General features: G+C 45.6%; 2 protein-coding genes across 13 annotated transcripts in view; one reads left to right on the plus strand and one right to left on the minus strand.

Annotated features, from left to right (window-relative positions):
* NAV2 (neuron navigator 2) overlaps positions 1 to 16,856 on the plus strand; it is a 770,363-nt gene that overhangs the window by 353,801 nt on the left and 399,706 nt on the right. For 4 of the 12 annotated variants that reach the window (XR_008620161.2, XM_055094236.2, XM_008955913.5 and 1 more), the window contains exon 1: positions 11,476 to 12,123. The exons of 3 other annotated variants lie outside the window; for them this stretch is intronic. Coding sequence is in view for 8 of the 9 variants with exons in the window: in XM_055094236.2 (XP_054950211.2) it covers positions 11,857 to 12,123 (267 nt within the window). In the remaining variant the exon portion in view is untranslated. Of the gene's footprint in view, positions 1 to 10,963; positions 12,124 to 16,856 lie in introns of those variants that run through there. 5 more of the 12 variants (XM_063608129.1, XM_063608130.1, XM_003830461.6 and 2 more) reach the window with 4 other exon arrangements.
* Positions 9,096 to 11,616, minus strand: LOC130540586 (uncharacterized). Its single transcript, XM_057299123.1, has one exon. The coding sequence runs from the start codon at positions 11,614 to 11,616 to the stop codon at positions 10,879 to 10,881; it is 738 nt and encodes a 245-aa protein (XP_057155106.1). The 3' UTR covers positions 9,096 to 10,878.

Here is a 16,856-nt window from a genome sequence, read left to right on the forward strand (position 1 = left end):
TGTATTTTGTTTTTTTCCACCCGTGAAGCTCTGAGGTTTTATTTGCCTTGGATTTGGAGAGGGAACGGAAATCAATGCAGCTGTTTATGGTCTCAAATCTTCACACAACTTCAAATGCTCTCAGGGCCCAAAAGATCCTCATGGGTGTCTCTGTTTTGTTGACAGCTTTTAGACCATCCTTGAGCTCAGCGAAGGGGTAGCATTAACTAGAATTCCCTTTTACGTGTGCCCTGCAGGGTTCATTTCTGGCATCCCACTTTCCTCTCCATCTTCTCTGTTTCTGCAGGAAGAAGATTGTCTTGGGGCCACCAACATCATTAGTTATAGAGGCAAGTTGATAGATCAGTCAGAAAAGAATTGATTTCCTAGTCCTTGTGCTCAGGGGTGGTCTTGGCACTTCTGTAAACAATGATTCTGTGGGATCCACTTCCCTGGAAGGAAGGGAGAATAGACGGAATTTCCGGGGTAATGGTTTTTAGTTGTGTGAGAAGAGATCCCACTTGTCAGTGACTTTGTTATACAGATAACCTCCCTTTAACTAGAACTGGATTTTCACTTTTTGGTTGCTAACATAGGTTTTGTTTATTAGTTTGGGAGAAGGAGCTCAATTCTCCTGCCTGAAAAAGGAGAGGGCAGAGATGGATGTAAGCTAGTTTTCTGCATTTCTGTATCACCAACATTTGCACAGGGCTTGGTTCACAGCAGGGCTTAATAAGTGTCCTCTGAGGCCAAGCACACACACCTGTAATCACAGTACTTTGGGAGGCCAAGGTGGGCAGATTGCTTGAGCCCAGGAGTTAGAGACCAGCCCGGGCGACATGATGGAACCCTGTCTCTATGAAAAATACAAAAATTAGCTGGCACAGTGGTGCATGCCTATAGTCCCAACTACATGGGAGGCTGAGGCAGGAGAATTGCTTGAGTCCGGAAGGAGGAGTTTGCAGTGAGCTGAGATGGTGCCACTGCACTTCAGCCTGAGTGACAGAGCAGGACCCTGTCTCAAAATAATAATACTAATACTAATAATAATAATATGTCCCTTGAATAAATAAAAGGTTAAAACAAATGAGAATATTTATTTGAAAAAAAAGGAAATCCCATGGAAAAGTAAGTTAAAGCCACCCATAATTCCAACTTTTAAAAATAATGGTATAAAATAAGAAATTAATAGTCCCTAATTTACCCCTCAGAAAGAACTGCTGTTAACAATTCGACATGATTCCTTCCTTCTTTTTCCTTCTCTTTATAAACATATTTATTTATACGTATGTACACACACATAAATATATTAGCAAAATAATTTTAACAGTAGGCTAACATATATAAATAATAAAGAAAATAATATTTTTTTAAATTACAAAATGCATACCAAAGCTCTAATTTTTGTTAAATTATCCACTATTGAGGTTTTTTTTAGGCCAACACATCCTTTTATTAGCACAGACCTTCATGAGTTAACTCTGCTCCAAATCCTCCTCTCAGAGTCCTAAACCCTGGGCACTGGGCCTCTTCCTGGAGGTCAGACATTGACCAGCAGCGCCTCTTCCATCTGAGGCTCACCAGGCTCCATGCCTGGGGCAGAGTCAGAGGGTAGGCATGAAGGCTTCCAGGATGACAGCAGTAACCAAAAGAGGAAATGTGTTGAGAGAGCCGTGGGGAGGTGGGGAGCATCGCAGCTCAGTGCCTGGTGGCCCTGCAGGAGCAACCGGTAGAGTAACGAGTAAGGGTCAGGCTGCCTGACGCTACCCGCACCGCTGGAGCTGAGGCGGCATTTGGGGGATTACCTGGCTGTGTTTGGGCTGCATGGGCAGCTGGACTGGCTGAGTGTTTCTGTCAAAAAGGAAATCTCACTCAGAAAGTAATAGAAGGCCTGGATTTTTCCAGATTGGCTGTTAACATAGATTGAAATTATCCAGATTATTGCCTCAGTAATCCCCCACTGTAAAGTGTTGTGAGAGCAAAGCCTTTGCAGCACTTCATAAAGCCATGTTTTTCAATTCGTCTGCACCCAGAGAGCTTTCTCAACATTCTACTGCCTGTGCCCACTCCCAGAATCTGATTTCACTGGTCCAGGGTGGGACCTGGACAGCCTTAGTTTGTGGATTTCCCAGGTGACTCTAATGTAAAGCCAAGGATGCAAAGCAAAGGGGAGGACCACTAATTCAGAGTAACCTCATTGCTTTTTTCAAATGCAGACTCACAGCTTCAGAATCCTAGGTCTGGTTTTTTTTGTGGGGGTGGAAGGGGGTAGGTATCTTTTCCTTTAACAAGCAGCCTGGGTGATTTTTAGGCTTCTTGTTTAAGGAGTACTGGTCGAAGTTGTCTTTGCCTCCAGATGAACATAGCAGGAAGCCCTGTCTCAGAGCATGAACATCATGCAAAGACCACCCCCTGTAACTGGTGATCTTTCCTTGCCTTATTATTAAGACCATTATCATTAGCAAACTGGGTGACTACCAAACCTTTCCACCCATTTCCTCAACTTAAAATGGACTCATTCTGCCACCACTCAGGAGTGCTGTGGGGATTCATTTAAATGCCATATATAAGGCAGATCTTAACCGTATCAGAAACAGGAAGTTACATTATCATTTCCATGCTTATCATTATGATGGCTATTCCTTTGATAGTATACTGTCTAGTGTCCAGAGTCCAGGCACTGGAGTCAAGTCCTGCTCTTCTACTTAATTGGTGGTGGGATCTTAAGTAAGATACTCAAACCTCTCTGGGCCTCATTTTTCTCTTTTGTAAAATAAAAATGGGAATAACTATCTACCTCATGAAATTGTTGTGAGTATAAGAAATCATGTATGTAAAATGCTTACCTTAGTCTCTGGCACATAAGAAGAATAACTTCATAAATTACAGTTCTTATCAGCATCATCATTATTATTGGGTCAACTCTGGTTGCCTAGTCATATGTGTGGGAAGAAGAATAGAGGCTGGGCGCGGTGGCTCACGCCCGTAATCCCAGCACTTTGGGAGGCCAAGGCGGGTGGATCACGAGGTCAGGAGATCGAGACCATCCTGGCTAACAGGATGAAACCCCATCTCTACTAAAAATACAAAAATTAGCCGGGCGTGGTGGTGGGCACCTGTAGTCCCAGCTACTCGGGAGGCTGAGGCAGGAGAATGGCGTGAACCCGGGAGGCGGAGCTTGCTGTAAGCAGAGATCATGCCACTGCACTCCAGCCTGGGCGACAGAGTGAGACTCTGTCTCAAAAAAAAAAAAAAAATTTTTAAATATCAATTTGAAACTGAATTAACTAGACCTCAATTCGTAGAAATAAATAAATAAGTCTTCTGTAATAGTGAAAAAGTGGGTGGATAATTAAAAATAACAAGCAGACAAACAAACAAACCTTGCATGTCAGATCCAGCCTAGAATCTGAACATACTCATCTCAGTGTCACCTTTACTTTTTGCAGGTAAAGCCCTAGGTGGTGCTCACTCCAAAATACCAGCTAGAGCCAACTGTTTGGACTGGAGAATCCAGACGTTTTGATTTCCCTCTCCCTATTTGACCTCTTTGCCCACACATATAATTTATACTTATCTTTTATTTATATTTTTCCTGGTCCCAGCTCCTTGTTAGAAGACATTCTTAATTAAATTTGCCTGGTCATTCTATCTCACATCAAACAGGAAATCCAATTCCCTGTCTGTCCAGGATTCTGCAAATCACTGAATGAGGAGCAAGGGTGATGGGGAAGAGGCACAATTTCATTCTCGTGGCCATCCCTGACTACATTTCTGCTCCCATTAATCTTAGGATCTCACTCTTGTGTATCTGTTTTCTCTGTTCTCTTCCTTCTGTGCCAAAACAACCCCAAATTCAAAACTTATCTCTTTAAAAAAAAATAGTAATGTTCCCCCACCTAAAGAAAAATCAAGTCACTCCAAGTATTTGGTACCATAGCAGGCTTTGTTGCTATTTTGGGAAAATAAACGGGTTTTACTTTGGCACTTTTGTCTGTGTTTTTGTCCTCCTCAATAGGCTCTTCACACTGCTCTGGCTACTCCATTTTTTGGGAGCCCTTCATATTGAACCGCTCCCAGGAAACGGAATTTTTCTCACTTATTATAGATGACAATATAGCTTGACCCCTGGACTCTAGGCTGACCTTCATATATCCAAATGCTCACTAATGTATCTCTAAGACCATATACTCAGAGGACCTCTTGAGCAGCTTAGAACTGGCAGACTTTGAAATCTCAGACTTGGCACTAATAGATATTAGTGCCTGAATATGGAAGGAAGTGATATGTGATTTATATGTCTGCTGATATGATTTATTTACACAGCCTTCTCCCACCTACAGAAAGTGAAAGTAGTCACAGTCTAAGTTTTAAATAAGAATCCTTTTCTTCTATTACATTATATTTAGCCATTGTTTTATTGAATATAGGCTTTCCTCTAATCCTTTGTGGGATGAGGCAAGATGTAAACAAAGGAATGTTTCCTAGACTTAACTTATAGAAGTAGGAGAGTGGAACATATCTCTTAGAGTTTCAACACTAAGGGTAAAAGCAAAAAAATTCTATTACTTTAGGTTTTTTGTTAGAAAATTAAATTAATCAACATACCTGATAACCCCACAAATAGTTGACCCTCCTTTGTGCCTGGTTTATCATTGTATATTTTGTGCTGCCTCTATTAGAGTATTGGTTATATTGTTTGTCATTCATTTATTCCCGTTTGGTTTCCCTGCTAGATTGTGAGTTGTTTCTGTTTTTCAGTTTCGAGAAAGGACAATCCTCAGGTGAGAAACAGCAGCTACATCCTTCTTTGAAGCTTGAGAGCCGAGAGCAATAACTTATTCTTATCTGCTCTCCATCATAATGCCCAAAGCCAGGCACATAGATGGCTTGCAACAATTTATTCCTTGTATTAATTATTGAGCCACTGATTAATCAATGGTTTGCTACCTGCAGTCATGCATTACTTAATAATAGGGATATGTTCTGAGAAATGAGTCTTTAGTCTTTTTTGTTGTTGTACAGACATCATAGAGTACATTTTCACAAACCTAGATGGGATGGCCTACTACACACTTAGGCTATATTCTATAGCCTATTGCTGCTGGGCTATAAGCCTGTATAGCATGTTGATGTACTGATTACCATAGGTAATTGTAACACAATGGTATTTGTGTATCTAAACGTAGAAAAGGTACAGTAAAAATATAGTATAAAAGATTTTTTTAAATGGTATACTTGGATAGGGCATTTACCATGAATGGAACTTGTAGGACTGGAAGTTGCTCTGGGTGAGTCAGTGAGTGAGTGGTGAGAGAATGTAAAGGCCTAGGACACTGCTGTACACTACTGCAGAGTTTATTAACACTGTACACTTAGGCTACACTAAATTTATTAAAAATATTTTTCTTTCTTCAATAATAAGTTAACCTTAGTTAACTGTAACTTTTTTTACTTTATAAACTTTTAAATTTTTTGACTTTTTGACTCTTGAAATAACAGCTTAAAATGCAAACACATTGTACAGCTATACAAAAATATTTTCTTTATATCTTTATAAGCTTTTTTCTATTAGTTTTTTTTTTTAACTTTTTCAACTTCTTAAAATTAAAAATGAAGACACAAACAGACACATTAGCCTAGGCCTAAACAGGGCCAATATCACTGTTTTCCACCTCCACATATTGTCCCTCTGGAAGGTCTTCAGGGGCAAAAACACATATGGAGCGGTCATCTCCTATGCTAACAATGCCTTCTGGAATACCTCCTGAAGGACCTGCCTGAGACTGTTTTACAGTTAATGTTTTTAAGTAGAAAGAGTACAGTCTAACATAACAATAAATAGTACAGTAAATACATGAACCCATAACACAGTAATTTGTTATCAAGTATTTATCATCAACTATATAAAGTATTAGGCACTGTACATGGTTGTGTGCGCTATACTTTTATAAAACTTGCAGCACAGTATCACCACAAACATGAGTAATGTGTTGCACTACAATGTTATGACTGCTACTATGTTACTAGGCAATAGTAATTTTTCAGCTTCCTTATAATCTTACAGGACCGCCATCATTATATGCAGTCAGTCATTGACCAAAACATCATTATGCAGTGCGTGACTATATTTATTTGACATTTAGTCTGGGTCATTGACTCAAATGCCTATAAACACACATACACACATACATACCCCTCACACTCTAGCTTCAGCAGGTAGGGGAACCCTCAGCCTTTGTTCTCAGAAAAAAAGCCCCAGAGGTTACCATTGGGCATACTGATTTGCACACAGACCCATCTGGAAGAAAGTTTGAGATTGGAAGTGAGTCACTGATAGGGTGAGTAGATGAGCAGACTTTCCAAAGAGATGTCTTAAGGTTCTTACCTCACTTCTCTGCAGTATGAGATGTGTGGCCTCTCAACTCAGCCACTACTAAAAGGTGAGCCTTTGTGCCATCTCGGAGATGTCTCATAAGTTGCCAACCCATTTGTAGAAAATTAAGGAAAAGTGCATTTTTTTCTCCCAAATAAACTCATAAATATTTTGCTTTTTATATTATTCAAGAAACTTTGCAACATTTCCCCTCATCATGTATAATCTAGGGTCTCCAAAAGGCTGTAGACTTTTCCCCCCAAGATCCCTGCATTTTTTGGTGACAGGCTGGGGCTTAGATGTTCCAGGCTCTTCACCGGACTGTCTTCTTGGGAGGTCAGGCCAACAGGGGTCTTTAACTAAGATGAAGGATGGGTTGATGGAACTGGTCACTCACAGGTCAGCTCTGAAGCCCAATTCACACTCAACTAATCACAAGTGGCTGATGTTGAGGAGCAGAGAGGGGTGCAGCTGGCACTTCCTGATCTGAGGATGGCTCTTAGAACCAGGGAGCTATCCAGTCTCTTAGGATGATTCAGTGGTCCTGAGAGCTTTGATAATACGTTTCAATTTGGCCTATCACTGACATTTGGGTGATTTTGCAAGTTCTGAGCCAGAAGAAAAATAAAGAATGGTTGTCAAAGTTGGAATTTAAAATGGTGGGCCATTTCAACTTGGCATACTTGTCCATAGTGCATATAGTAAAAAAAAAAAAAAAAAAAAAAGAAAAAGAAAAAAGTTATTTTAATACCTGGATAGTATATTCTTTCCAGAGCAGCTTGCCATTCTCTGAACCAGTGACTTGCGTTGGCCTCCAATGCTTGCAAAACATTGATTTAAAATGACGTTTTTCATGTTAACACAGTATCAGTGTGGAAGGAGTAAACTTATAGGCCGTTTTTATAATTTGAGATTATCTTATTTAAGTAAGAAACTTATAATTATCTCATTTATCCTAGGAGAAAAAATAGCTTCCCCCCCCACCCTTGTCTGGTTATTATGATAAATTATTTTGCTTTAAATAAGAAAAATGAACGTTTATAGAAAATATCTAAAAGGAGATAGGGACAGGCATGGTGGCTCATGCCTGTAATCCCAGCACTTTGGGAGGCCAAGGCGGGCGAATCACGAGGTCAGGAGGTCGAGACCATCCTGGCTAACATGGTGAAACCCCGTCTCTACTAAAAATACAAAAAATTAGCTGGGCATGGTGGTGGGTGCCTGTAGTCCCAGCTACTCAGGAGGCTGAGGCAGGAGAATGGGGTGTACACAGGAGGCGGAGCTTGTAGTGAGCCAAGATCGCGCCACTGCACTCCAGCCTGGGCAGCAGAGCGAGACTCCGTCTCAAAAAAAAAAAAAAAAAAAAAGATATAAAAGGAGATGAATATTTGGAAGGCCAAGGCGGGTGGATCACTTGAGGTCTGGAGTTCCAGACCAGCCTGACCAATAAGATGAAACCCCGTCTCTACTAAAAATACAAAAATTAGCCAGGTGTGGTGGCATGCGCCTGTAATCCCAGCTGCAGTGAGCCAAGATCGCGCCATTGCACTCCAGCTTCCAGCCTGGGAAATTAGAGCAAAACTCGGTCAAAAAAAAAGGAGATAAATAATGCTCCAGGAAAAAGCAAATAGAGTTACTAAAGGGAAGAAGAGGCAGGAAAAGAAAGAAATTTGGAAACAGACTAAAAGATTCACTTGTCCTCAAGTGAAAGATCTTTCATCAAGAAAAATGAAGAATTATCAGAATTTAGTTATATAAAACACACAGGGTTAAGGGAAATGCTCATGTTTACCAATCCTAGAACATTAGAAATACTTTAAAAGAAATACTGTTTTTCATAATTATGCATATTTGAGGGTCTCAGAACCCCAAAATGACGTTGGCAGTAAATACAATTTAAACAGGAAACCAAAGATGGCAAATACATAATATGTATTTCACTATTTCCATTTCTATACCCATAGCAGACATTATCAAGTGATCAGGCGGCTATTTCCAACTAGATGGATGCACTCTGAGATCCTTTTCAGTAGATGGCCCTTAAGATGAAATCCTCCTGCTGTCTGTGCTACTCAAAGCGTGATCTTTAGAACACCAGCATGGGCATGACATGAGAACTTACTCGGAAAGCAGAATCTCAGCCCCATTCTAGACCAACTGAATCTGAATCTGTATTTTAGCAAGATCCCCAGTGATTCTTAGGCATATTAAGGTTTAAGAAGTTCTGGAGATGCACTGAATGCATGATATATTCATTAGGGCAGAATATCTCAAGTTTTAGTTTGCATCATAATCACTAGGTTGAACACTGTTGAAACACAGATTACTGGGCCCCATCCCCAGGGCTTTTGATTCAATAGGTCTGGGTGGGGTTTTCAAACAAGTTTCCAGGTAATGCTCCTGCAGGTCCAGGGACCACACTTTGAGAACCACTGCATTAGGGCCATGAGAATACTTTGGAATATCTCCCTGATCTTTAGAAGCTGAAGATTGTGATATCTTTCCACAAATCTTGGTACACTGGTCAGAACTAGAATTCAGGGCAGGCAAAAGAGTCCCAAGGTTTATAGCATAATATTTCGTATGTCCTTATGTTCCTAAATCTAAAAGACAATCTCTCCTTCTTGAGGGTTGATGCTAGCATCATTCAATCATTCATTCCGTATAAATGTTGGGTAGCTATTCTGTCCACAGCTTTATGCTCCATACTGAGAAGATCTAAAGAAAGTTAAAACACAGCTCCTAATTCCAAGATGTTTATTCTCTAAGATGAAAATGAATGCATGAAACAATAAATAACAGGTTAAATAATGGGAGACAATAGTACGGGAGGTGGCATCAGATGGCAAAGGGCAAAGTGTTAAGTAAGTAGCATGAATGATGTGTGACTTGATTTCAGAGAGAGGGAGGATAACTGAAACAGACATAGACAGGGCCGTGCATTTCAGCCTAAGTAGAGTAGAAAGTTGCTACCTAGAATGGCTAAGAAGGTGCCTTCTCATTTCTTAATGCTTCAGAGGTTAAGACTTTGATGTTTCCTCTGGTCTGAGATCTTTGTCACTTTGGGCCACTATAACAAAAATACCATAAACAGGATGGCTTAAACAACAAACATTTATTTCTTACAGTACTAGAGGCTGGAAGTCTGAGACTAGGATGCCAACACGGTATCGGATTCTTGGTAAGGGCCCTCTTCCTGGTCCACAGAAGACTGCCTTCTGTGTCCTCACAAGGCAGTAAGAAAGCATCTCTCTCCTGTCTCTTCTAATAAGAGTGCTAATCCTATCATGAGGGCTCCACTGTCTTGATCTTATTACCTCCTAAAGTTCCCCACCTCCTAATACCATCACATTGGGGATTAGGGGTTTAACATGAATTCCAGGAGGACATAGTTAATAGCATCTGAGTTATTCTAAATCAATGCTATCAGCACTGAAGATCAGGCTATAGGGTGGGCACAAAGTGTCCTGGAAACAAAGAAGAAAGACAAATAGTTTATAAACAGAGATGACTTTGGGGGAAAGCAGCAGTAATTTAACAACAGGGAAAATAAAACCCAGCTTTTATTGGTCTCTTACATTGCCAGGTACTTGTGCTAAATGACTGTCATGCACCAACCATCTCATTTAATCCAAACAACAGCTCATTAGGTAAATGTCGTCAAACCTCCACCTTACTACATGTGAAAACAGAAGCTTTATAAGGATGCATGTAAGCTGAAATAACTTGCCCAATTCTAATCCAAGCAGTTCTACAGGGTGAGAGGCTCCTCATTCATAAATCGCGAAGTCTGGCCTGCCTGATCATCTCTCAGTTTCCTTCTTATTCTCGTACACTTTGAGTCAGCGAGGAAACCACAGAGCAACCCAAACAGAGAATTCGAGTCGAGGAACCTGTTGGGGCCAGTGCGTCCCAGGCGCGGACAGGGAGGGGCTCCATGAAACGCAGCAAGGTTTGGCCAGAGCCTGCCGGGGTCATGGAGCCTCTCCCGGCTTCTTCAGGCCACTCTAATTACAGAGTCTGTGGTAGGTTGCGTGGAGGAGCTGTCTCGGGGCGGGAAGCTTCCCTGCGTATTGTATTTGCCTATAAATACTTCAAATAGTTAAGTGAAATGTGCAGCCTTTGAAAACTGGAGAGGAAGCCGTTGGGAGGCCCCCCGCCCAGCCGGCCTGGAAGAGCAGGCGGAGAAATGGCTGGCGCGCTCTTAAAGCGGGAGACGAGCTTCGGCCCTGCCCAAGCCAGATGGGGGCAGCGAGGCTGCGGGCGTGACTCCGGAAGACTCAAACCGTTAAGGTGACCGGAGCAATTTGAAAAAGGAAACAAACTTCCCTCGAGCCGTGCCCGCGTGGCTCTGGGGCGGACGGTTGCGTTCGAAAGGGCATTTTTCAAAAGAAGGGTTTCAGGGACGCAGGGGTGTGGGCCCCCCGGGAGGCGCGCGGCCGGGGCAGTGCCGCAAAGCGGCCACCAGCCCGCTTTGTACTCGCGGCCAAGCGCGGCCCCAGAGTTTCGGCGGCGGCCAGAGTTTAGGCCACGCCCTCTTTGCGGTGAGACCCGCGGCCGCTGATTGGCGCACCGTGGACCAATGGGCGCGCCGGGGCGGCCCCGGCTGTCAGCGCGCGCCGCAGCAGCGCCGGCCGCAGCCTGTCCTCCCCTGCGCTGAGCCCCGCAGCCAGCGCAGCCTTCCCGGGAAGCGCGGCGGCCGCTCCCGAGCGCAGCCCTGCCCGGCCCGCCAGCCGCGCGTCCCGGCGCCCGCGCCCCACGGCCACAGCCTTGCCGCTATCTAGCTCACGGAGCATGTGCAGACCCGCAGGCGCTAAGGTGCTCTCAGTCCGGGGGCCTTCTGGGCAGCGGTGACTGTCACCCCAAGAGAGACCTTTCGGGGGCTCTTGCCGCACCTCTGCTGCGTCGCGGGTGACACTGCGGTGCTCGCGAGCAGGGTGGCAGCTGCCTCTCGGTGGAGACGTCTTGGGACCCTTGCGCCCTTCTTCTCTCCTTCCTTCGCTGCTCTCTCCTTTCCTTCCTTGGCTGCTCGCTCTTTCTGTCGCCGGCTCAGACCCGTAGCCTCCGGAACGGGACTCGTGGGTCGCCGCCGCCTCTGTCTCTTCCAAAGGGGCCTCCTCACTTCGGAGATGCAGTGACAAGTTAATATGGGCGTCCAAGCCTCTGTTTCCCAGGAGGAAATTTGCAAGAGGCGGCAGCCCCTGAGCCCCCAGAGCTCTTGAAAGGCCACCCAGGAGAGGTGTGAGACCCGGCGGCAGCATCCGTCCAGGTGGGACCCGCTGAGCGCCGTGGCCAGTCCCCCATTCCCATCCCGGCACCCCAAAGGCGCGCTCGCCCGATTGCTTCGAGTTCCCCGACCTGGGGATTTTTTTTTAGCCGCTGGTGGTGGGCGCCTCGTGGGCTAAGGCCCGGCGCCTGCTCTGCTACCCGCGCTGCCTTTAGCGGTCGCCCCCGCCGCCGCTGCCAGGGACGTGCTGGGAAAGCCCAAGCCCCGGGAGAAGATGCCGGCCATCCTGGTCGCCTCCAAAATGAAGTCGGGACTGCCCAAACCCGTGCACAGCGCCGCGCCCATCCTGCACGTGCCCCCGGCCCGGGCGGGCCCCCAGCCCTGCTACCTGAAGTTGGGAAGCAAGGTGGAGGTGAGCAAGACCACCTATCCTAGCCAGATCCCCCTGAAATCGCAGGTGCTGCAGGGGCTGCAGGAGCCAGCGGGGGAGGGGCTCCCGCTGCGGAAGAGCGGCTCGGTGGAAAACGGGTTCGATACCCAGGTGAGAGATGCCGTTTGCCGGGGTACTGTTCTGGAAGGATGGATGAATAGTTCTTTCGGGATGGTGTGGGAGAAAGGGCTGGATGGGAGAAGGGGCTACCATGTGGTCAGGGAAGGGAACCATTCCCCTTAGGCCGGCAGGGTGGGGGATGCGCGAGGAGAGTGGGCCGGCCGGTGGGTGTGGCCCGGGTGCCGGAGGTTTGCCTTAAGAGCTCTTCGAGACCTGGGATGGCGGGCACGTCTGCAGTATCTTCCTGGGGAGGAGGAAAGGTCGGGATGTTCTCAAAAAACGTGTGCATCGCTGGAAATGTGAGGTCCTGCATGTTGAGGTCTTGGCCCCAAGAAGCCAGTATCCGCAGCAGCAGCTGTGTGTCTGTCTGGCGGTTCCGCAGAGATTCTGTTCCGGACAAGGAATGATCTAAGGCCCCATTGGGTTCGACGCCCCCTAGCCTGGCTGTAAGATCCAGGAAGAAAAGGGGGTCGCGGGTGGCAGTGAACCTGCTCTTCCCTTGGCTTGAAGATGACCTGTCCCTGCCCCATCCTGCGGGGTGACGGGATTCCGGGCAAGGTGCTGGGACTGCGGTACTAGTGCACCAGCTGAGGCCGGCAGCTGGAGACTCCTAGCGCCTTGGCTGGCTGTTGCGGTGGGGGTGGGGGTGGAGGTGGCGGTGGAGGTGGCTGCCTCAGAATGGCGGCCGAAGCTAAGCCCCTCCTTCCTGGGTGGTAGATCCTGGTGTTGGTAGCCCGAGTGACGGGGCATGGGGATGGGAGATGGCTTGAAGAGAATTGGTGACTCCTACCTTTCCAGACAGAGCCTGCATCACTTAATTCGGCTGGGTGACAAGCCCTGGCCGTGCAATCTCTTTTACAGAAATTAGCAAGGGCCAATCAGTTTCTCTTGGTCCTCCCCGCTCCATTTCCCCCTTCTTCTGGTAGGAGGGGGCTATATTTTCTTGGCAGTCAGTCAGCAGGGACTTTTGGGGACAGGCCGACCTGACGGATGTGACTGTCCGGTTAGGAGAGGCGGGAAGCCAGAGGGGAGGTGGTTTGGGGCTGGTGTCAGGAAAATGGCAACAGACCAGCTGACCTTTTTGGCACATACTTCCCTGCTGACACCGTCTCCACCTTCTCCTGGAGCTTTCGCTGATCAGAGGCTAGAGCTCAACACATTCCTAGGCTTTCTGATGCGGGAACTGGAGCTGAAGCTAATTGTAAGCAGACTTTTGGAACTCTGGGCTGGAGAAGGCCCTCAAAGCAGATTAAGCTCCCACACCAGGCTGATAAGCATGCCCCTTGCTGCTGCACTTGCTAAACATTTTTGGAAGCTGACGGGTTTGAGTGATGGTGTGTGGGAGGAAGGCAAGATTTCCTCCAGTGCTCCGGGGGCCTGCCTCTGTTGTGCTCTGCTCTTCTTCTGTTGTTACATACAGGATTTGTCCAGTGGGCTCTGCAATGGGGGTGAGCACCAGGGTACACTTCTGCATGGGGTTTCCCTTCATCCATGGATGTGGGGTTTATGAGGTGTAGTGGGCAGTCGGTGGGAGGTCAGTACAGTGACTCGGGACTGGAGGTGACACATACCCTCGAGCCTGATGAGGAGCACCCGAGGAATGAGAGGGAAAGTCCATGCTGGGATTGTTCATATCCAGGCAGCTGTTCTGCCTTTGCCCGTTTGACCCTTCATTTAACAAACATTGTCAGAGGACTGGCAGTGCATAGGCTCTGGAAAGGTGATTCATCACCCTCTCCGTGAAAAAAAATGTCCTTCAGCTTCTCTCTGAGGGGCTGGAACAGTCCACTTCCCTCAAGACTTTGCTTCCCTCTTTTGCCCTTGGTCCATAATCCCCCCATTTCACCTCTCTCGCCCTCAATGGGCCCTTGTGTACTGATGGTGAACATAGTTTGGATGGACTGCTAAGGAAATTGGCCACTTCCAGTGGACTACCCTGATTTTTACCTGCCTGCCCTCGTTTGCCAGTGCCCAGGGGTTCTGGGGGGTCTTCCCTGTGGCAGATCCCTGTCTGCACAGCTGACATCAAAGTGATTTTGGCCAATGGGATTTTACCTTCTTTGCCAGGGCTTCTCCCACAGTCTGCCTGATAGGGTACCCATTCCCCCTCCAAAACAGTCTCTTGGTTATGGCATGAGGACTATGTCTGACTGGCCATCTGGTAGTTTCCAGGTCCCAAATTTGGTATATATTATTAGAAGATACTCAGGAAACAATGAATTAAATGGCAAATGCTCTCTTGGGGCCCCTGACTCCCCTTTTATTCAGGGGATTTTTGGCAGGAGATTGGGTTGTGTAGTGGCTGATAACATAGCTTTTAAAGTCAGATGGGTATCGCTGGTGTCTTGCGTCTGTCATATACTAGCTAGGTGACCACCTTGATTAATTTCTTTGGGCTTTAGTGTTCTCATCTATTAAAAAATGAGCATGAACAACCACTAGAGTTGTGAGCATTAAGAAAAATAACGTAAAGTGTTCAGTGCAGTGTCTGGCAAATAAGGAACACTTAATAAAAGTAGCTATTTATATTGCTAACCTAAGAGATGGGGCATGCTGAATCAACATTAATAGCCCATAAATGAGAAAAGATATGGCTTATTCTCTCAAGCCCCTGGAAAGGTATCAATCTGTTCCAAGGATCTGTAGAACATCTATCACCTTTCTAGTAGAGTACCAGGCAGAACGGGAAGATGAGGGAAGGGCATGTCTGCTTTCTGAGTGCCTGATGGGTGAGGCTCTTTACATATAATCTCATTTCATCTTTACAGAAACATTAAATCAGGTCTGATACATCCATTTTCTATGACAATAACAACATGGTAACAATAATAACAATGGTAATAATGGCCAAATCCTTATATATCACTTCCTATGTGCCAGGAATTGTTCTAAGGACTTTACATTGAAAACTAATTTTATTCTTATTACAATCAAATGAGATAAATGTTATTATCCCCATTTTACACATATGGAAACTGAGGCAAAGACCAGTTTGGTAACTTTGTGAGTAGCAAAGGTAGAATTAGAACTTGGGCAGTCTGGTACTAGATCCCATGTCTTTAACCATGATATTGTATAGGGAGAAACACAGAGACTGTCTTAGAACTTGCAGGCCCTGATTTATAAGACCATTGCTGTAACCATTGAGCTAGATGAGGCTTAGCAAGGTACAGCCACTTGCTCTTGGTCATCCAGGGTGGCAGGGCAGGGAGTCCAGCAAGGTTGGTCTGGCTTTGAGGCCTGCGGTCTTCCCACTCTTCATTGCTTTCTTTTTCCATCCTGCTCTGGCAGATCTACAAGGCAAATAGGACATGGCCTGGGCCTTGGGGATTTTATAATCTAGTTGGGAGGCATAACTGATATACATAGGGCAACAGGGCACAACACAGGGAGGCCTCAGAGGCATGCTTGGGGCTGGGTATCCAAGGTGCTCAAAGGAAAGGCCAAGATGGCTGGAGAAGTCCAGAGAGCCTCTGGAGGAGACAGAAGATGAGCTGAATTTTGGAGATGGGAAGGAGTGACTGATCGGGAGGAGAGGAAGTCAGAATGAATGTGATAGTGGAGAATGAAGAGCAAGGTCATGCAGTGGTACCGAGCAGTTGATGTTGCTTCATGCAACAAGTCATTGCTCCAAATCTGACATCTTCCCTTTCAAAAGGTGATGAAGAGAAAGAACAAAGGCTTTGCAGCTGAAGGATTGGATTTGCATGTTGGCTTCCTGGTGGATCATCATTCTGAATGTGCAGGGTAGTTGTGAGAAGATCCGGAGAGGGTGTCCGTTAAGGACCTGATTCAGATTCATAACAGATCATTGGGAAATGATGGTGATTATTATTTTTAGCTTGGGGTTCAGAATATTCAACGTGGTAGTTACAGGGGAAAGGAGGCTATTCTGACACCTTGTTTTATTATGCAGCAACTTTCTTCAGCCAGTGACATCCCATTGCCCCTAAGCCTGCTCTTCATCTCCATCAAGTGTGAAAAGACCTAACTTAGCCAGCAAGTAGCTGTTAGGTACAGCCCTACTGTCACCCACCCTTCCTCCAGGCCCCTTACCTTGAGTCTCTCCCATAAACCTACAGCTGGTTCTCCCCCACCCACCCCCACCCTTCCCAGTGGAGGAAACTGTGTTCTGCAGCAGCAGCACACCTCCCCTGAATTACCTTCCTGGGACTGAGATACCTGTGCCTTCCCCCAAGTATGAACATTTATAGCATCTGCTCTGTTAACATGTGAATAAATTAGGACCATGTGCAGAGAGCTGTTTTAAAGACATGCTCTGTGTTTGTTCAGAAACTCTCTCTGGCTGACCTTCAGATAAGTAACATGCCTGAGCTATTTGAGGAACATTAGCCTATTTTTAAGAAGCAGTTGCAAGGAAAAAAAGAAAAAATATATACATATATAAAATATTTTGATATTTCCTGTTTTTAGCAGCTGGTGTTCAAGTTGCACCTAGTTTTTTTAAAAAAGTAATTAGAAGTGATTGAACTTCTCTGTGGGTGTTTTAGATGTTGAAAAAGAAAGTGTAGAGGAGGCCCCTGGGAAGAGAGCGCAGCTCTAAGCTTACAACCTGTGGCAACTTTGCTCCATTGTGTTTTGATTAGAATCCTTGCTCCATCATCAAAGGTGATTATGGATTTGATTAGGGCATTTTTCTGCTATTGTGTTACTCCCTTTCTTCTCTTTCTCAGTTCTTGGAGGGGAATGTATAGCATGGTTAT

This window comes from Pan paniscus, chromosome 9, assembly GCF_029289425.2.
Source record: "Pan paniscus chromosome 9, NHGRI_mPanPan1-v2.0_pri, whole genome shotgun sequence".
Classification (NCBI taxonomy): Eukaryota; Metazoa; Chordata; class Mammalia; order Primates; family Hominidae; genus Pan; species Pan paniscus.

Coding starts and splice junctions, on each gene's coding strand:
- LOC130540586 (XM_057299123.1), bottom strand. CDS start 11,616: ATGCTGCCGCCGGGTCTCACACCTCTCCTGGGTGGCCTTTCAAGAGCT.